This window comes from Hyla sarda, chromosome 4 (assembly GCF_029499605.1).
Source record: "Hyla sarda isolate aHylSar1 chromosome 4, aHylSar1.hap1, whole genome shotgun sequence".
Lineage (NCBI taxonomy): Eukaryota > Metazoa > Chordata > Amphibia > Anura > Hylidae > Hyla > Hyla sarda.
The window spans coordinates 71,166,254-71,188,461 of record NC_079192.1 but is presented as its reverse complement, the minus strand read 5'-3'; the positions used below and the strand labels follow the sequence as shown (position 1 = coordinate 71,188,461).

Sequence of the window (22,208 nt, the reverse complement as noted above, 5' to 3'; positions counted from 1 at the left end):
TCTGACCGGACACTTACCACCTTCCCTAAAACAAGAGGCGTGAAGTGGAGGAGAGCTAGACGAACTGCCCTCAGTTCTCTCATGCTGGAGGAGAGAAGTCTCTCCTGAGGGGTCCAGGTACCTTGTACCGGAATCTCGTCCAGGTGGGCTCCCCAGCCCAGAAGGGAGGCGTCCGTTGTCTAAGTGAACGAGGTTTAATCAAGGACTTCCCATCTGTCAGATCCCTCCACCATCTGAGGGATGCTCGGACTTCGGGCGACAGGGTGCATTTTCTGTCCAACCCTCTGGGGTTGTGGTTCCAGACAGTCAAGACCTGATCTTGTAGAGGTCGTAGATGCCATAGGGCCCAGGGAACTGCCTCTGCAGATGTTGACATGTGACCCAACATCTTCATCAGAGTTCTGATGGATACCCTGCGAGGGACCATTAGAAACTCGGCGGCTCTTATGACCCGTTCTCTTCTTTCTGTAGTGAGGGACAAAGTCATCTGAGAAGAGTTGAGAACAAAGCCCAGAAACTTTCTGGAGGTGGCAGGGATTATTTCGGATTTTTTCCAATTTATAATCCAGCCCAGACGCTGGAGAAAATCTAGAGTCAGATGAAGATGGGATTGTAGCGTAGCGGCCTTTAGAAGCCAGTCGTCTAGGTAAGGTATAATCTCTAGACCTCTTAGTCTGAGGGCAGAGACTACCGGAGCCACCACCTTTGTGAAGGTGTGGGGAGCAGAAGTGATGCCGAAGGGCAAAACAGCAAACTGGAAATGCCTTACCACACCTCTTATGGAGACAGCAACCCTCAAGAATTTCCTGTGGGCACGAAAAATAGGAACATGAAGGTAAGCATCCTTCAGGTCGATAGTAACCATAAGATCTAGAGAGGCCAGAATGCTGATGACAGAGCGAATGGTCTCCATCCTGAACCTTCTTTTCCTTATGAACCGGTTCAAATAGCGCATATCTATGATCATACGCCAGTCGCCTGACGGTTTCGGCACCAGAAAAATCGGGGAGTATAAACCTGAACCCCTTTGATCGGGGGGAACGTCTTCCAAAGCCTGCTTTTCTATGTATTGGAGAACAGAGTTCTCTAGAATAGTTTGCTTTGGCTGAGGGAGTAGTTTTGCTAACACAAATTTTCTTGGAGGAAGGGACGTAAACTCTATTTTGTAACCTGACTGGATAACATCCAGTACCCAGGGATCTTGGATTTCTTTCATCCAAGCTGGAAGAAATAAACTTAAACGACCTCCTACCGGAGGGGGATCGGTAGATGACTTCTCTACCTGACATAGAAGGAAAGGGAGAGGGGAAACGTTGGTGGGTTCAAGAGAAGAGTCACAGCTCGGCTTTTTGATCTTTACCACGGCCACGGCCCCCTCCACGCTTCTGGTTGGACTGGCGCTTTTGGGATCTGGAAGAGCCCTGGTACCTCCCTCCCCTGGCTCTGCCCTTACCCCGAAAGGATTGGACAGGTAAGGATTTTCCTTTTCTTTCTGCATATCCCTGCACCTCAACAATGAGTCCACCTTTCTATCAAGGGGATCCTGAAGGTTGCTTCCATCGTCCGCTGGAACAAGGACCCTCCTAGATAGTCTATTGACCGCCATGTCGACCTTAGGTGGAGGAACCCAGGAATCTAATTCAGCTTCCGGCAATGGGTACATGAGTCTGAACCTCCGGGTGAGAACTGCCGGCTTGTCCGGATGTTTCCATTCAGTTTTCATTATTTTCCTGAGGGTATTGTCCACCCTGAAAACCCAAGGTTCCCTAGCTGTGGATGTTGAGGCTTCCCCCTGATCAACATCCTGGTCTCCTGACCGGATGGATCTAAGTAATCTCTGAATTTTCTCTATTGGAAAAAGTGGTTGAGAGACTACTTCTTTTACAGATAGCTCCGACTGCTCTCCCACTGACATGGCAGGGTCTTCTACAACCGAAGGAGGGCTATTATAGGGCTATTATACTCATAGGCATCCGGTAGCGGGGTGCCGCAATCAGCACATGTCAAATGACGCTTCTTAGAGGTGGATTTGCGACCTCCAGACAAGTGGTCACTCAAGGAAGGAGTAGACATTGTCTATTAGGTAAATAGTTTTGCTCTAGCAAAAAACACCCAAGGTATAGCAGAGGTTTACACCAGTGCAAGTACTCCAGCTAGGGTAGCAGCAAGAGACACACTAATGGTCCAGCTGTTTTTTATAGGGGAATGGGCGCCTAGATTTAAGTTAAGCCCCGTCCCCTACAGGATGTGATGTACAATACCGAGCAAAACATCCAAATCATAGAGAAATGCAGATTATACAGGATGTGTCCCTTCCCACTCTTGGAAGGGGCACATACACAACAGGATTTGCAAAAAATCCTAGAGATTAAGTTAATCTGCGCTTAGAAGCGCAGAACGCCGGACCGGAAGTCGTCAGACGACGCACTTCCGGTCCACGGAGCTGCCGCTGCAGCGATGGAGCGACACAGACAGCGCTGCCGAATAAGATAAGGGCGGACTTAGCCCAAACACAGAGGGATCAGCGGACCCCTAACAGTTAGGAGGGGCGCAAAGCGCCGCTCACGCCAACTCCCGCAACTTCAGTGTGAGACCGAAGTTGCGGGTCCACTGAGCTTGGGACAGAACGCTGTCCCGCAGTCAAAGAGGGGCAGCCATAAGGCTGCAAGATAGAAAAAAATAAGTAAATATATATATATATATATATATATATATATATATATATATATATAACCTCTCCCCTAAGGAAGAAGGGGAGAGGGATCCATGCAGACTCTGTTAAAAAGGTAGCAGAGCCTGCACCGTCCTGCTGTCCGCACAGGACAGAAAAAAAGCAATTTGGCCTAAGGGAGGAGGCCTTTTATGGGGTACTAATTAAATGTTTAATTACTTGGGCGGAATTAAAAATTCCACCGTCCTGCCAGCTTCACAGGGGCAGAACACCCCACTTGCGCTGCTGGTTAGGACGTAAGGGAAAATTATATATTTTTTTTCCCTAAAATGCTGTTGTTACCCCAATTTTATCATTTTCACAAGGGGTAATAGGAGAAAAAGCCCCACAAAATTTGTAACCCCATTTCTTCTGAGTCAGAAAATACCCCACATGTGGATGTAAAGTTGTCTGCAGGTGAACTACAGGGCTCAGAAGAGAAGGAGCACCACTGGGCTTTTGGAGAGAGAATCTGGCTGAAATTGAAGGCCATGTGCGTTTAGGCCTCCATGGTGCCAGAACAGTAGTGTTGAGCGGCATAGGCCATATTCGAATTCGCGAATATTTGCGAATATATGGACGAATATTCGTCATATATTCGCGAATATTCGCATATTTGTTACATTCTCGTTTTATTTTTGCATATGCGAAATTTCGCGTATGCGAAAATTAACATATGTGAATATTAGCATATACAAAATTAACACACGCGAAAATTTGCATATGCGAAAATTGGCATATGCTAATTTTCGCATATGCGAATTTTCACACGCCAGTCTCACACAGTAGTATTACAGCCTTCTTTACACCACACAAGCTGGAAGCAGAGAGGGGTGATCCCTGTGATGTGTACTGTGAAAAAAAAAAAAAAACGAATATTCGTAATTACGAATATATACCGCTATATTCGCGAAATTCGCGAATTCGCGAATATGCGATATTCGCGAATAATATTCGAATTGCGAATATTCGTGAGCAACACTACAGAACAGTGACCCCCCCCAGATGTGACCCCATTTTGGAAACTACACCCCTAATAAGAAGTGCAGTGAGCATTTACATCTCACAGGTGTCTGATAGATTTTATTGAGCAGTGGTCTGTCAGAATGAAAAATGAAAATTTTTCATTTGCACAGCCCACTGTTCCAAAGATCTGTCAAATGCCAGTGGGGTTTAACCCCCTAAGGAACCAGCCCATTTTCACCTTAAGGACCCAGCCATTTTTTGCACATCTGACCACTGTCCCTTTAGGCATTAATAACTCTGGGATGCTTTTACTTTTCATTCTGATTCTGAGATAGTTTTTTCGTGACATATTCTACTTCATGTTAGTGGTAAATTTTTGTTGAGGCTTGCATCATTTCTTGGTGAAAAATTCCAAAATTTGATGAAAAAATTGAAAATTTAGCATTTTTCTAACTTTGAAGCTCTCTGCTTGTAACAAAAACAGACATTCCAAATAAATTATATATTGATTCACAGATACAATAGGTCTACTTTATATTTTCATCATAAAGTTGACATGTTTTTACTTTTGAAAGACATCAGAGGGCTTCAAAGTTCAGCAGCACTTTTCCAATTTTTCACAAAATTTTCTAAATTGGAATTTTTCAGGGACCAGTTCAGTTTTGAAGTGGATTTGAAGGGCCTTTATATTAGAAATACCCCACAAATGACCCATTATAAAAACTGCACCCCTCAACGTATTCAAAATGTCATTTGGGTAAGTGTGCTAACCCTTTAGGTGTTTCACAGGAATAGCAGCAAATTGAAGGAGAAAATTCAAAATCTCCATTTTTTACACTCGCATGTTCTTGTAGACCCAGTTTTTGAATTTTTACAAGGGGTAATAGGAGAAAAAGCCCCCCAAAATTTGTAACCCAATTTCTCTAGAGTAAGGAAATACAAAAACAATGAACTTTCGGAAGGCAAAGTTCGATCAACTCAGAGAAGCCCATAACAATATAAAATGGGATAATGTCCTCAAAAAGAACAATACTGACACTAAATGGGAGACTTTTAAAAATATCTTAAATTTTCACTGTAAGATGTATATACTTTATGGGAATAAAAGGGTCAGAAATAAAAGAAAACCAATATGGATGAATAAAAATGTTAAGGGGGCAATAAATGACAAAAATAAAGCATTTCAATTACTAAAACAGGACAGCAGTGAAGAAGCATTAAAAAGCTATAGAGAAAAATGTGAAATATGTAAAAAACAGATAAAAGCCGCAAAAATAGAGACAGAAAGACTCATTGCCAAAGAGAGTATAACTAACCCCAAAATGTTCTTTAATTATATCAAAATGAAAGTGTTGACCCTTTAAAAAATGATGAGGAACAAATTATAAACGGGGCTCAGGAAAAAGCAAATATACTATTTTGGAATATCTTGATAAAAATAAATGTATGACCCTGTATCAGCATGGATTTATGAGAGATTGATCCTGTCAAACTAACCTGATCAGCTTTTATGAGGAGGTGAGCACCAAACTGGACCAGGGGGATGTCGTATATCTGGATTTTTCCAAAGCATTTGATACGGTTCCATATTAAAGGTTGGTGCATAAAATGAGAAGGTTTGGGCTGGGGGAGAATGTGTGCAAGCGAGTAAGTAACTGGCTCAATGATAGGAAACAGAGGGTGGTTATTAATGGTACTTATTCTGATTGGGTGACTGTTACTAGTGGGGTACCACAGGGGTCCGTCTTGGGTCCTGTCCTATTTAATATATTCATGAATGACCCTGCAGAGGGGTTGAATAGTAAAGTAGCAATCTTTGCAGATGACACCAAACTCTGTAAAGCGGTAAACACTATAGAGGACAGTGCACTGTTACAAATGGATCTGGATAGGTTGGAGGTTTGGGCTGGGAAGTGGCAGATGAGGTTCAACACTGATAAATGTAAGGTAATGCACATGGGGAAGAAAAATCCGAGCTGGAATTATGTATTAAATGGGAGAACACTTGGGACGACTGACATGGAAAAGGACTTAGGAGTCTTAGGTAACAGTAAACTTAGCTGTAGTGACCAGTGTCGGGCAGCTGCTGCCAAGGCTAATAAAATCATGGGGTACATCAATAGGGGCATAGATGCCGACGACAAGGAAATAATTCTACTGCTGTAAAAATCACTAGTCAGACCTCACATAAAATACTGTGTACAGTACTGGGCACCAGTGTACAAGAAAGATATAGTGGAGCTGGAGAGGGTTCAAATCCCACTAAGGACAACAAAAAGTAAATAAAGACTTATTGTTATTATTATTATTATTATAACGTCAGCAGAGAGCACTGTGCTCGTGATGTCATCAGAGAGCATTACAAAAAGAAAATCATTTCCTCTGTAGTATTCAGCAGCTAATAAGTACAGGAAGGATTACGATTTTTTAATAGAAATAATTTACAAATCTGTTTAACTTTCCGGAGCCAGTTGACTTAAAAGAAAAAAGGTTTTCACCGGAGTACCCTTTTAATGGTATAGAGAACTGTGTCTAGTGCATTAACTCTGTGATTTTTTGCCCATTGAAACCAGTAGGCCCATTATGGTCTATGGGGAAAAGCTGCTGAGTTGCCCATAGCAACCAATCAGATCGCTTCTTTCACTTTTGAAAAAGCCTCTGAAAAATGAAGAAAGTAATCTGATTGGTTGCTATGGGCAACTCAGAAACTTTTCCTCTGTACAGGTTTTGATAGATCTCCCTCTATGGGGGAGATTCATCAAAACCAGTGTAGAGGAAGAGTTGTGCAGTTGCCCATAGCAACCAATCAGATTGCTTCTTTCATTTTTGAAAAGGTCTCTTTACTTTCCAGGAAAATCTGCAGAGTTGCCCATAGCAACCAATCAGATCGCTTCTTTCATTTTGCAGAGGCATTGTGAAAAATGAAAGAAGCAATCTTATTGGTTGCTATGGGCAACTGCACAACTCTTCCTCTACATTGGTCTTGATGAATCTCCCCCATAGAGGGAGATTTATCAAAACCTGTCCAGAGGAAAAGTTTCTGAATTGCCCATAGCAACCAATTAGATTGCTTCTTTCATTTTTCACAATGCCTCTGCAAAATGAAAGAAGCGATCTGATTGGTTGCTATGGGCAACTCAGCAGATTTTCCTGGAAAGTAAAGAGACCTTTTCAAAAATGAAAGAAGCAATCTGATTGGTTGCTATGGGCAACTCAACAGCTTTTCCAGGAAAGTAAAGTTTAACCACAACACTGTAACACTCTGTCCACCCTGGGACTCGAACCAGTGACGGTCTCCCATCCCACTGTGCTGCTGAGACGGTCCTGCTTATCTTACATGCATTGAGATCCCCGTAGACCACAATTAACCTATTAAGTTTTCATGGGCAAAAAATCACAGAGTTGATGCACTAATCACAGTTCTCTATACCATTAATGAAGGGAGGCTCAATATTCGCAAATTTGCGCATATGCGCACAAATTTTCACATATGCACAGAAAACCGAATATTCGTAATTATGAATATATAGTGCTATATTTGCAATATTCGCGAATATTGTTCACGAATATTCGCAATTTGAATTTTAATCGCGAATATAGCATATTCGCGATTAAAATTCGAATTGCGAATATTCGTGAACAACACTAGTCGCTGCAAATGCAGTGAAGAAGTTTAAACATGCATGGGATAGGCATAAGGCTATCCTTCATATAAGATAGCCTTATAAGGGCCAGGGACTATTGATAGGATTCAGATTATTGGGCAGACTAAATGGGCCAATTGGTTCTTATCTGCCGACACATTCTATGTTTCTATACTGTATGGATATCAGAAAAATGGTTCCAAGCTTTTATTTCTTTATTAAATTCACTACTTTGGGGCAGGAAAGCACAAGAATGAAATATGTTTCTTTAACGTTAGCTGAGCACAATGGGGGTTGGGCACTTTTTTTTTAGGTACTTTTTAGCACTAAAATTCCAGACTATTATGAGAAGGAGGGAAAATGTAGTCCTATTTTTTCTCTCTAAGGGTATGTTCAAACTACGGAATTCCCGCGGAATTCAACGGGTGGAATTCCGCAAGCCGAATTCCACGGGCGGAATTCCGTGAGCCGAATTCCGTGGTGTGAACTTAACATTAGTGTGAATGGGTTTCCGCGAGACCCGTTCACACTGCGGAATTTCAGCGCCGCTGAAATTGTTCCGCGCAAAGAAAGAACATGTTCATTCTTTGCACGGAAGTCCGCGAGCACTGCATAGCTGTCAATGGTTGCGGCTTAGTGCCGCCCGATTCTACCGCCGCCGCCGGCTGCCAGTCTGAATCTCCGCTCGCTGAATTCAGCGAGTGGTGATTTCGTTCACACACTGTAGTGTGAACATACATTAATGGGTCGTTATAAGGATATTTTTGAGATTTTGGAAGCTGGAATACTCACTACACCCATGCATATCTATAAAATAAAGTATGGGAGGAACTTTAAAATGTTTTAAAATCACATGGAGTTTTGACTTTACTTCATTATGGTCGAATAAAGCACTTAAAGAATTCCTTAAAATTAAAGATTCACTCTTTTGGATGAAAAGGGGCTTATTTATGTAAATCAATTATACGCTTTAGGTCAAATAAAGTCGTTTGAAGAGATAGCCCATAAGTATGGGGTGGCAGACAATCAGAAACATTGTTTTTTACAAATAAGTAATGCAGGTCATAAACCAATAAAAGGAGAGAATGGAGATTTCAGGGATTCTATATATAAGAAAAGTTTAATTAGACTATTTCCTTATGCGAAGTTGCTGTCTGGGCATGCTGGGAGTTGTGGTTCTGCAGCGGTTGGGGATTTACAGCTTGAAGACCACTGCTATAGAGGGTGCAAATGTATCTGAGCCCTGGAACTCAAATAATGTGAAATATGATATGATCAAAATGGAGCCCCTGCACTAATTACTTGGGTTCTGGGGTCTGTAAGGTCCATAGTAAAAACATCAGGTTCTGTCAGCAGATACTAAATCATGGCAGCTCCAATAAACAAGCAGTCATTCTGACATGTCACATGTGATGTCATAGACAGCTGGAGTCCTGACATTCCACTGACAGCCGCCCGAGCCTTCAGTCTGTAGATTGTTCCAGTGAGTTTAGTGAGATTAGTGAGATTAGCATCTTCTTCTTCTTGTCTGAAATGGAGCTAAAAGGTTTGAGGTTCGTCCCCCTACTGTTGGTGTTTTGGTGTGCGGCCTGGCTTGCCACCAGCTACATCATGACAGTCGTCCTCGGCCATGCAACCTCACCACTGATGAGCATCAGGTAAGATAAACAAGAACATGATTCTTATTTCATGGGTTGGGAGTGAGGAAATATCCATAATAACATTGGTTTCTTTTCCTTCACAGTGACGTGGGAAATGTCTTTCACGAAAGCATATTATTCAGAATTGGATTCATAGGGATGTCCATTGGCACTTTGGTACTAACCTTTCTTATTTATAAGTATATGGTTATGCATACTGAAGAGTTCATTGGTCATCAGGTCCTGATCCAGAGGATCCTGCTGGCCATTGTGTGGGCCTCCTGTTTTGCCACAGCTGTCATGCATGTATTTTCCCCCAAAGAATATCCCAGGATACACTTTGTTAGCACGATAATTTCAATTACATGTGAAGCCTTATACTACCTTGGGCAGTCCATCCAGATGTATAAATTACCAGGAGCAAAAAAAGTCATCCACCATAGTAGATGCACCTGCTATGGCCTGACTTTTGTCTGTGTAATTTTCTATTTTGGATATGAAACATTAAAGGAATTATTCTATAATGATGAAGACTGGGACGAGATCCGTGAAATCCCCATCATAATCATCGAGTGGGTGATGCTTCTACTGATCCTGATAAACATCGTGACCTATTATTCCACCATGCAGAGGTTATTGTTGACCGTCTCCAGAAACAGCTGCACACTCTCTCTTAGAGTAAGAATTGATGACTTTGGGGTGTAGACCACCACGTGGGCCATCAAGTGGACTTCTGGGAGAGATACTGCACAGGACACGGAAAAACATCTAAAGAAGAATAACTGGGGGACTATATATGGTGCCAGTAATCATGGCACAATAATATGAGCTGGTGATATTACCTATACGAAAAAATAAAATAAAAATATTGGTGTGTGAAGTGTAATACCTAGTTAGAACAACAGAATCAAATTCATCATTATAACCCCCCTCTGCATTACCCTGTTTATTATTTTTCAAGCAAGCACTTTGTTCTAATTCGTCCACTCTCTGGCGTGCTCCTTGTATAAGGGGTTTGGGATACACTTTTTGTTTAAAACGATCCTCCAGGTTATCTAGTTGTTGCTGGCATTTTTGTGTGGAAGAACAATCCCTTCGGATTCTTTTCATTTGACCGAATGGAATGTTCTTCTTCCATTATTTAAGATGGCAACTGTTAAAGTCGAGGTATCTGTTTGCATCCACCTCCTTAAAATAGGTGGCAGTATGCAAACAGCCATCCTGAATATAGATATTTATATCCAGGAACTCACATTTTTTGGGGGACTGATGCAGCGCTGCCTTTGGCAATCTTTGGCTCTGCCATAGCGCTTTTTTTTGAGGGGGCGCGTCGGCTGCCCCTTCGTCTGGTGGTCAACACTAGTGTTGCTCGCAAATATTCGCAATGCGAATATTATTCGCGAATATCGCATATTCGCAAATTCGTGAATATTCGCCAATATAGCACTATTTATTCGAAATTACGAATATTGTTTTTTTTTTTTTTTTTTTTCACAGTACACATCACAGTGATCATCCCTCTCTGCTTCCAGCTTGTGTGGTATAAAGAAGGCTCTAATACTACTGTGTGAGACTGGCGTACGAATTTTCACACATGGGAAAATTAGCATATGCGAATTTTTGTTTATGCAAATTTTTTGCATATGGTAATTTTTGTTTATTTGGTAAATTTCGTTTATTTGCATATGCGAAAATATAACACAAATATTACGAATATGCAAATTTAGCAAATATATGACGAATATTCGTCCATATATTCGCGAAATATCACAAATTTGAATATGGCCTATGCTGCTCAACACTAGTATTTATCCCTATTTATGTAAATGTATCTTAGTATGTTTATAAATAAAAGAATATTTATAAATAAAAAATTATATTCTATGCTAAAATATAATCCCCCTTTACTAATATTTCAGTATCCATAACCATTGGACCCCCTTCACCCGTCTTGACCTGGTGCCAGCTTCTAAACATGTCCGCAAAAACTGAGATCAGGGATTGTTACCCAGCTGTAGTCACTGAACCTGTCAGGTTGCAAAACAACAACTGCCAGCGTGCCTGGACAGCCGTTGGGAGTTGTAGTTTTGCAACAGCTGGAGGGCCACATTTGGAGACCACTGCCATATGGGGTTTAAAGGGGTACTACTGTGGAAAACTTTTTTTTTTAATCAACTGGTGCCAGAAAGTTAAACAGATTTGTAAATCACTTCTATTAAAAAAATCTTAATCCTTCCAGTACTTTTTAGGGGCTGTATACTAAAGAGAAATCCAAAAAAGAAATGCATTTCCTGTGATGTCCTGACCACAGTGCTCTCTGCTGACCCCTGCCATCCATTTTAGGAACTGGAGAAAATCCCCATAGCAAACATATGCTTTTCTGGACAGTTCCTAAAATGGACAGCAGAGGTCAGCAGAGAGCACTGTGGTCAGGACATCACAGGAAATGCATTTCTTTTTTGGATTTAGTATACAGCCCCTAAAAAGTATTGGAAGGATTAAGATTTTTTTTAATAGAAGTGATTTACAAATCTGTTTAACTTTCTGGCACCAGTTAATTAAAAAAAAAAAGTTTTCCACGGTAGTACCCCTTTAAGAAGATGCTTTGGTAAAGAGCTTGCATATATTTTGTATGTGTTTTTAGTTTTTTTTGTGTATTTATTCCTATTTATTTATATTTGTTTTAGTCTATTTATAAATAAAAGTATATTTATAAACAAAAATTATATTTTAGGTTATAATATGACCCTTCCTTCACTAATATTTTAGTATTCATAACTAGTGTTGAGCGGCATAGGCCATATTCGAATTTGCGAATATTCGCGAATATATGGACGAATATTCGTCATATATTCGCGAATATTCGCATATTCGTTATATTCTCGTTTTATTTTCGCATATGCGTAAATGCGCGTATGCAAAATTTAACATATGTGAATATTAGCATATACAAAACTAGCACATGCGAAAATTAGCATATGCGAATTTTCGCACGCCAGTCTCACACAGTAGTATTATAGCCTTCTTTACACCACACAAGCTGGAAGCAGAGAGGGGTGATCACTGTGATGTGTACTGTGAAAAAAAAAAATAAAAAAAAAAACAATATTCGTAATTACGAATATATAGCGCTATATTCGCGAATAAAATTCGAATTGCGAATATTCGTGAGCAACACTATTCATAACCATTGGACCATTTTGACCTGTTTTGACCTGGTGCCAGCTAAACATGTCCCAAAAACTGAGATCAGGGATTACACCCAGTTGTGGTCACTGAACCTGTCAGTTGGCTGTCTGGGAATGCTGGAAGTTGGTTTTGCCACACCTGGAGGTCCATAAGTTGGAGACCACTTTATGCTTGCCCATTAAAGGGGTACTGCAGTGGAAAACATTTTTTTTATTTTTTTTTATCAACTGGTGCCAGAAAGTTAAGCAAATTTGTAAATTACTTCTATTAAAAAATCTTAATCCTTCCAGCACTTATCAGTTGATGTATACGACTGAAGAAGTTAAGTTGTTCTTTTCAGTCTGACCACTGTGCTCTCTGCTGACACCTCTGTCTGTGTCCGAAACTGTCCAGAGCAGGAGCAAATCTCCATAGCAAACTTATCCTGCTCTGGACAGTTCAGGACATGGACAAAGGTGTCAGCAGAGAGCACTGTGGTCAGACAGAAAATAAATTAAAAAAGAAAAAAACTTCCTCCGTAGCATACAGCAGCTGATAAGTACTTTTAAATAAAAGTAATTTATAAATCTTTCAAATAAAGAAAGACTCAGCACCACCTCTGTAAGCACTTGGGATATGGCTCTATATTTGGCTTCCCTGTATCCTCCCTTGCAACCGCTGGAGGGACTTCAGTGGTGCTCTACGTCAAGGCAAGTCCAATCAATATATATGTAGCAAAGAGATAGGAAAACGGAGCAACTCACTACACCGACCCAGGTATTCTTATGCAAGTGGTTTCTTTATTCCATGTCTTCAAACATAGGAAACAAGCAGGGGAGAGTAAACGTGGGACGCGGGGGTATCCTCTCGGTGACGGGACCGTTTGGCGCCAAGGCGCTTCATCAGACCGGGTTAGTGAGGTCACGGGAAGGGGTGTGCTTTAAAACAGGTAAGGCCCAGTGACGCTGCAGGATACAGAAGCTACCTTGTTTATTTTAAACAACAATTGCTTCCAATTTGGAGAACAATGGTATAGAGAAAGGCTCAGAACAGCCATGTGTACGCCCATCTCTTGTTCCTTTGCGAACATATATCTCGCCATTTTGGAATCAAGATACGTGTTCACTATTAATAACCCATATGTGAAATACATCAAACTTTTTCTTTGTTTTGTTGACGATATTTTTGTAGTATGGGATGGGACAGAGGCACAGTTTGATTTGTTCATCACTTAAATCATGAAAATGATATGAACATGACATTTGCATATACTTTTGGTAATAAGTCTCTTGAGTTCCTGGATGTACAGATAGACATTATTGATAATTGTATTATCACGTCAGGATTTAGGAAATCTATATCCAGGAACTCTATACTACATTATGCCTCTCCCCATCCCATACATACAAAGAATGCAATCCCAAAAAGTCAATTTATTTGACTTAAAAGAATTAACAATGATTCAGATAAATATAAGGAACAAGCAGATGCCCTACAAGACAGGCTATTAAGAAGAGGATATCCAGAAAAAGTACTTAAAGATGCTAGACAGACTGTAGATCAAATTCCTAGACATACCTTTATACATCCACACAAAAACAAAAATGACAACAATAGGTTCACATTCACCTTCAAGAATACCAATATGAATGAGATAATCAAAAAATGTATCCGTAAACAGCAAGATGAGGATCTTCAATCCTTAACAGCACTAAATCCTATAGTTACACATCGTAAAAAAAAAATACAACTATTCAGGATGTTTATAACAAAAAGTAAAAAACCTAACACAAATTGGCTAACAGATTCTAGACCCATAGGGAATTTTTCTTGTGGTTCCTGTAAACAATGCAGAAATAATCTAAAGGGTAATGCGATAAAGTTAGGTGGGTGTGATATCCAGTTAAAACAATGTTTTACCTGTAAGACAAGTTGCGTAGTCAATTGTTTAATCTGCACATGTGGATGATTTTATGTGGGGAAGACTATCCGGCCCCTCTATCATAGAGTTAGAGAACACACCCCTTCCTGTGACCTCACTATCCCGGTCTGACGAAGCGCCTCGGCGCCAAACGGTCCCGTCGCCGAGAGGATACCCCCGCGTCCCACATTCACTCTCCCCTGCTTGTTTCCTATGTTTGAAGACATGGAATAAAGAAACCACTTGCATAAGAATACCTGGGTCGGTGTAGTGAGTTGCTCCGTTTTCCTATCTCTTTGCTACATATATAATTTATAAATCTGTTCAACTTGCTGGCACTAGTTGATTTAAAATAAATAAATAAATAAATAAAATGTTTCCTCTGCAGTACCCCTTTAAAGAGGTTGTCTAGTTTAGAATCTCCAATTCTGTAGTTTGCCAGTGGTGCTGATATTGTGGGAAGGGATCACTCAGGCCAAGAGATAAGGTTCCTAACTGAACATAGAAGACCCCTTCCTACCACCATAACCATATCTTGCTCCAGAGAACCTGGCCTACATAACACAGACAATGCACTGATTTAACTCTTCCGGTTCCGGCTCCTTTTTTTTTTTTCATCCCACCTTGCCTCTTTTACTTGTCCATCTACAGACCTATTTGAGGGCATGTTTTTATGTGAGCCGAATTGTACTTGTGAAGCACTGGACAGGCGTGAAACAGCTTTAGCCCAGGTGATATTTCTTCCCTTTGCCTTTGTTCCATCCGGCTACCTAGTATGAATATTGGCGTACTGGTGCACTCCACTGTAAGATGTAAATAAAGGCTTTGTATTCTCAAAATTTCCATGGTGAGTTATCCATTTACCTTTCTTCGTTGTGGTTTATTTGGGACTTTTTACTTCAGAGCCACAGAAGTTGAAAATGAAAAGATATTATCAAGAAAATTACTGTGCAAATCAAAGAGAAATATCACTGTGGCACAGTATTAAAACATAACTTTAATCAGATACTGTTAAAATATTAATACCCTAAAAACTTGAATAAGTCAATATTAAAACCATAAAGTAATTATGGGTTCAAAGTAATAGTCATTTGACTTATCAGCAAATATAATAATTAGTGGGCATAATCACCCGGTATTACAAATCAGGGCCAAAAAAAGATGCAATACAGCAAGTCAGCCAAGAAACGCACTGTCTCAACATGTTTCACTCAGAAGGTACGGGGATCCCCAGGGGAAAAAAACTGGGAAAAGTAAATAAGTGAATCTAACTAGTGAACCTGTATCAAACAAGACCCACAGCATTACTTGTTAATATGAGGGGCAGGACATATCAATTGATAGTGTAACAAAACATGCCACAATGTCATAAATCAACAGGGTCAAGAATGGATAAGGAGAATGAACTCCATTACGTGATGTAAAGGAGGAGGTGTAGGAAGAGGACTTTTTACTTCAGCTATAATGTGACTGCACTGCCTAGACTGAACGTGCACAGAGATTGCCAAGGTGTAAAGGGAAGTCTAGGATATATTGTGTTGGTTTGTGCAGCAGTGCCGAATATGATCTGTTGGCTTGCAATTAATGAAGGAACCAATCATTTTATCAGCAGCATCTAACTGCTACTTACCCTCCTAATTCCTCTGAAAGCAGTAAGGGTGTACTTATTGTTTCGCACACCGCTTCTGCATTTTGTCATAGTTTTTTGGTAAGTAAATAATAACACAATGTTCATCTGGGGTTGTCTTTACTTAATTATAACATAATTTTTTTAAATTATATTTTCATAGTAAAATCGTAGAATTCAAAGAAGGTGTCCTTTATTCTTCTCATAACTTTATATAAATGATAGATTGTGAATTTGTATTTTTCAAGCACTTCTGGGCTGGAATATAATCATTCTGAAAATAAAGCTAGTGGCCTTATGGGTTATTATTATTATATGAAGGTCTCATGGAGTCCTTGCTCAGCGTTTTATTCCAATAAATGGTAATACCACTTTCTCCAAGGCCATAGAAGCTTCAACAGAGCCAGTCATCCTTCTCCTCCTCCTCCTCCCTGCTCCCTCAATGTCATTTGCAAAATTTAGACTCTTTTGTCTTCTGCCAGGAAAAAGACTGACAGGATAAGACATTTCACTGGGCGACAGTGCAATTTAATAACATATTCTCCGGTGTTCAATTTATCCGCCATGACTTAGTTTACACCCCTGTATGACCAAAAGGATATTTTCAGATGAAAAAAGGAGATTTGGTCTTTGTTTTTTTTTTCTCTATGAGGACAGAGGAACCGTCTCAGGCATGCCATAGAGTTGGGGAATAATGTTGTTTCAACCTTTCCCTAGCAATAAAACAATAGGTTGACACTTGTTAATGTCTTCTTCATATGAGAACAGATGTTGCGTGATTAATAGAAACAAGCAGATAATGACGAGAAGTCTTCATATGGAGAACTCACATATATTAAATAGGAAATGACATTTACTGTGAACGACCTCAGCCGTAAATCTTCTATTGATAGCCGAAATTATAATATTCCCACCACTGGGAGTTGTGCTATTTGAAAGACATGACATATGTAACTGCTGCCAGACACTCAAGGCTCCGAAAGAGGCAGAAATGAGTAGAAAAGTCACGAAGAAGAAGCAATTTTATGGCTGGATGTTCTCCTTGGATGAGAATAACTTTGTCTGAAGCCCCTTGCCTCACTAATGGGAAGTAATTGATATTGTGATAGACAAAACTTTTTAGAAGTTCAAAGGAATTGTCCCCTCAACTTCACTCAAAGCCTAAACCATGGGTAGAACAAGCTCTTTTGGTGCCCAGTATGGAAATTATTAGGATTTGTCTCAGGGGTCAAGTCTTGGGCAAATATTTCCACTCAATGGCTAGTTCTGCAGGACTCCTCCTAATGGGAACAGTGTTCCTGCTGTGGAAAAAGTACAGGAACTCTGTTCCCAGGAGCTCCTGCAGGGCTTGAGCCCTAGTTTGCCTCTGATATTCTGAACAACACAGTAGTTCCGGAATGAACCAACGAAAAAATGTTTTCTTTATACCCTACTGCATTATAAGCGTATTGAACATGGTGTTTACACTGGTTGGTTATACAATCAAGTGTGACGGTAGAGCGTTGTTTTCTATTGTATTTAAGGCATAATTTGCAACAATGACGCCGCTTGTGGCCACCTATTCTGCTTAGCCCTTGCCAGAACCATAGTGGGGACTTAAGGTTTCCTTTCCCAAATTAGGAGAAAATGGGATTCCTGATATGAATAGATTTTTTATAACTTTACTGTAGTATAAATAATGTAGTACCAAAGAAGTGCTAAATTATCTTAGTGCTTCCAATATGTAGGACTACCTCCTACCTCTTACTTTCAACAATCCAAGAACAGACATGGGGGTTGAAGTTTTTTTTTTTTTTTTATATGTGTGCCTGTGATTTCAGGTAACTTTTCCGAATATGTTGTATTGTGTGTGTGTGTATGTATATGTATGTGTACATGAAGAGTAGCACACACATAATAGTTTTCTTGGCCTTTATATAACCTGTACATGACATTTATAGCCAGATGTCTGTCCTGCAACCTATTTTTTTTTAAAGGGTGTCTCTATACACACCCTAAGATGCAGCAACAGCATGGAGAACATTAGAGAGCAGCAGTAGTCTAAGCTGTGAAGCAAACCTGGAGTGAGATCTCTTACAGTTAGCTTGTATAGTTTTTCTGCAGTACCTGTGTGTATGTATGTGTTTGTGTGTGTCTCACTGTCTCTGCTCTCTGAACTCACTCCACCCCCCAACCCCTCTCCATAGACTTGTATTGGCAACATATCATTTGATCTCTCTGTGAACTACTTGTCCCTCTACTAAGCATGGTGTGAATGAAAAGAAACTTGATAACAGTGGAGGGAAAAATCATTTTCTCTGATAAGATACATTATAAAGTTTTGCATATTTATTTGAACATTATACAAAGTTTGTTGAAATGACAGTAAATAGCCGTTTAAGTTTAGTTCTAATAATAAAAGTCTTACTATGACACAGAAGACATGCAGTGAATGAAGAGATGAGCCCCAGAGAAATCCTCTAGATCTAGCCCTTGGATGACATGATGACCCACTAGTCTCAGGTGTAAAGGGGAACTCCTGTACAGAACATTTTATCCCACATCCACAGGATCCTGTGAATAGGGGATGATTGTCTGATCGCCCAACCGCTAGGACCCCCTGGGATTTTCTGCCCGGAACTCTCTCCATGCACGGAGCAACCTTTGTGTATCGTGGATCTCCGGCTTTCCTATAGCGGTACATGGAGGGACGTGTTGGCCAACGCTAAATGCTGTGGTCGACAGTAATCCGTGCATGGAGTGGAGGTCGCTTCATGCATGGAGATAGCTGGGGTGCCAAGCAGAAGATCACAGGGGATCCCAGCGGTTGGACTTTCCGCGATCAGACACATATGCCCTATCACAGGATCTTCACAGTAAATCCTTCAATGTGCCATATAAGTGTCATTTTGTGTGCTCATACTCTTCCCATGATAAATGTTTACACTAATTGATAATAAGCACAAAGCACCAGTCACAAGAAAGAAGCTCAAGAACAAAAGACTAAAAGGCTTGTTAGACTGAAGCAGGTTTGAAAGTGTAAATAAGGTGACCCGACAAGAAAAGCGCTCAATTAATGGAGTCGCTGCATATTTGCCTTTTCAATCAATCTTGAAATCTTTTTACGGCCAAACCTCACACCACAGACACTTGTTGGGTTTAAGGACCTTGCTGATGACATACGCTTATTGTCTGGCCTGCGTTCTCTGCTCACGAGTTTATTCCAAGCCGAGTAGCTAATTTCCATTCCCCTCTTCGAGCAGTCTGTAACCGCTATAAAAATATGCGCCAATTATAAGGGCGGCAAAAAAATCTGCTCACTATGGAAACCTGTATTTATAGCTTTGTGAAAAGGAACATAAACACATGCACTCAGCTGAGAAACCGTCACATCTAGGATACCAATTTCCAGCTCTGAAATCCATTATTGATATTAACCTCTTGCCTGCAGCCTGACCATGTAATGAATACCATGGGGCGCCAGGTTAGGAAGGGAAAAGCTGTGACGTCTTAAGAAAAAGGCATCACATAGATACACAACAATGACAGACGGTATTATTAGTCATTCTCGGCACTTCCAGTATTTTGTACATTACAGTAACTTGCTGGGTTAAGATATTAATGTGGCGTTACCTAAAGTGCTATAGAAAAGATCTGATAGCACATTGTGAAATGAAGTCAGTGCTATTACTGAATATCTGTAGAGGACTATGGCGTAGTTCACATCATAAATTTATACAATGACCCCAATGGGTACTGATCCCACGCTACATAAGCTGCAAACAAAAAAGAACAAAATGCATTCACGGATCAAAGATTAACTTTATTGATTATAGAGAATGCATAAAAAACACACACATTGTGTGTAATGAAATACAATTACAATAAAGATGGTCCCAATGGGCTTAGAATAAATAATGAATATGTGTTACATAATAAAGTGCAAGGGAAGGCATGTTAAAGGCTATCCCTACAACTTGGGACAAAGCCCATCTGAGAAGGTGCATACAGAGACAATAATTATATACTTCAAACACATATAAATAAACAATAGTGCATATAAAACCACAGTGGGAAGGAGTATACCTGGGTAGCCACACGCTGAATCCGACGTTTTGCTTACTGATTCTTCCGAGGCGTCCACGTCAGGTTTAAAAGGGGTATTCCACCCCTAGACATCTTTTCCCCTATCCAAAGGATAGGGGATAAGATGTCTGATTGCGGGGGTCCCGCTGCCGCCACCTCCTCCCTTAGTCTCGCATTAGGGGGGCATGGGTGTGATGTCACAAGGGAGGCGTGACCGTGATGACACAAGACTACACCCCGCATCGCCAGTCATCTGGCATGGAGCAAGTTCGCTCCATGCACCGGATGTCTGGGGTGCTGCAGCTGAGATCATGGGGGTCCCCAGCGATCAGACATCTTATCCCCTTTGGATAGGGGATAAGATGTCTAGTGGCAGAGTACTCCTTTAAAAATGCTGTATGATGTATGTGTCGTGAGACTATGATAGATGATATATAGTTAGAATAATTCCTTTATTTATATGGCACTGACACATTCTACAGCGTGGTACACAACTCAAAGTCATCCCTGTTCCCACTGTGCTCACAATCTTAATTCCAACTTCCCCTCTCAGTATGTTTTGGAGTGTAGGAGGAAACCAGAATACCAAGAGAAAACCCACACAAACACAGGGAGAACATACAAAACTCTATGCAGATGTTGGTCCTTGTGGGCTTCGAACTAGAACCCCAGAGTGGCAAGTCAACAGTGCTAACCACTGAGCCACTGTGCTACCTAGTGGTGTCTGTCCCTCATAGGGTCAATTGTGTAAAAAAAAAAAAAAACAACATATGTTGAACTAGTATTCCGTACAATACAGATCTCCATGCTCTGGAATAAAAGGGGTTCCTCCAGTCCACAGCATAGGAGGTAGGTGTCTGGTCATGAGGGAGCAGGACGGGGGAAGGGGGGGGGGGTGCTGACCTCCAAAACCACCCATGATCTCCAGAACAGTGAGTACATTGGAATCTTGATGTTCAGAAGAAAACAGTGGTGCTAAGTGGTTGACATAAAGTGTCCTACTATTAGTGCATAGATATAATTTCACCCGATAGAGATATCTTGCTAATAAATACCTTCTTTTACATGCTGTGACATTGTAATATGTGGCTGTAGCAAGAAATGGCAAGATATCATTACACAGACACTATACCTTCAACAAACTCTGCATAAACCTGTAGTACAAGTGAAAAAAAGAAACTGTGAAAAATATTTTATTAGATAAAAAGTCCTCTTTCTCCACTAATCAGGTTCCTTACCTGCCCCTCTTGAACTCATCATTAAAGGAGTACTCTAGTGTAGAGTATTCCTGCTCCGTTCTGCCCGGGCTGCAAAATAAATGAAAATGAACCATCACTCACCTCCCTGGGTTCCCGCGGAGCGCCACTACAGCTGTTCGGTCCTCCGATGCATCTCCTTCATACTTCCGGGTGTAACGAAGCGTCACATGGCGCTCAGCCTATCGCCGGCCGAGGCTGAACATCGAGGCGGCCGGCGATAGGCTGAGCGCCATGTGACGCTTCGTTACACCCAGAAGTATGAAGGAGATGGACCGGAGGACCGATCAGCTGTAGTGGCGCTCCGCGGGAACGCAGGGAGGTGAGTGATGGTTCATTTTCATTTATTTTGCAGCCCGGGCAGGACGGAGCAGGAATACTCTGCACTAGAGTACTCCTTTAACTGTGACAAACTGATCAAGTCTGTCCCTAGAGGTTCAGCTCACTAAGGGATCAGATTACAACTGCCAATGGAAGTCTATGGGAAGAGGAGAAGAAATGACTGGAGAGAGACAGAGCAGAGAGATACCTAGAGACACGGCTTCAGCTTCTAGTGAGTACTAGATCTTACCCTTGTACTTGTTTTGCTACTCTATAATGTCCCCCATGCTGCTATGTCTGAGGATGTGCAGTAGGGATAAAGAGCAGCAGGATCCTCTTCTATTTGTGTAATGTATGTGTGGTGTGGGTGTGATGAGGGCAGATGGAATTACCCAAGGGGCAGATGTCATTAACCCTCTGTGTTCGTGATGCCAGGGCATGGTTTAACCTCTTCACCACCCGAAGGTATACCGCTGGATCCTGGGCTAGGCAGAGAGCAAATACTTTCTAACAATTTCTAACACTGTGAGCTAGTAAAGAGGTATTGTTATAATAAATATAGGTGGTAAAGGCATCATCATCATCAGGGACAACATCATTAGATGTACATGGTCAGGATTAGTTGCTGAGTAACATATTACTTCATTATTTTATTTTTTATTTTTTTCATCTGACAGGAACGATTGAATTCTGTTTCTGTTCAATTTTCCTCTTGTCTCTAGGTCCTAGTGTTATCTTTTTGCTCATTTATAGTTAGTTTCAGTTCAAGGATACCAGAAGGATGGATAAGTTTATTAGAGCCTGATACAGTGATCCATCAACATACAATGGTAATCAGTTCCAAACGGACCATCGTTTGTTGAAACCATCGTATGTTGAGGGATCCATAC

General features: G+C 40.9%; 2 protein-coding genes across 5 annotated transcripts in view; both read left to right on the top strand.

Annotated features, from left to right (window-relative positions):
- The window catches only part of LRRTM4 (leucine rich repeat transmembrane neuronal 4), a 681,074-nt gene that overhangs the window by 445,416 nt on the left and 213,450 nt on the right, over nt 1-22,208 (top strand). The window lies entirely within an intron of this gene.
- Nucleotides 8,202-10,237, top strand: LOC130368097 (DNA damage-regulated autophagy modulator protein 1-like). The gene is made up of 2 exons (XM_056571386.1): nt 8,202-8,978; nt 9,065-10,237. The coding sequence occupies exons 1-2, from the start codon at nt 8,854-8,856 to the stop codon at nt 9,663-9,665; spliced, it is 726 nt and encodes a 241-aa protein (XP_056427361.1). The 5' UTR covers nt 8,202-8,853; the 3' UTR covers nt 9,666-10,237.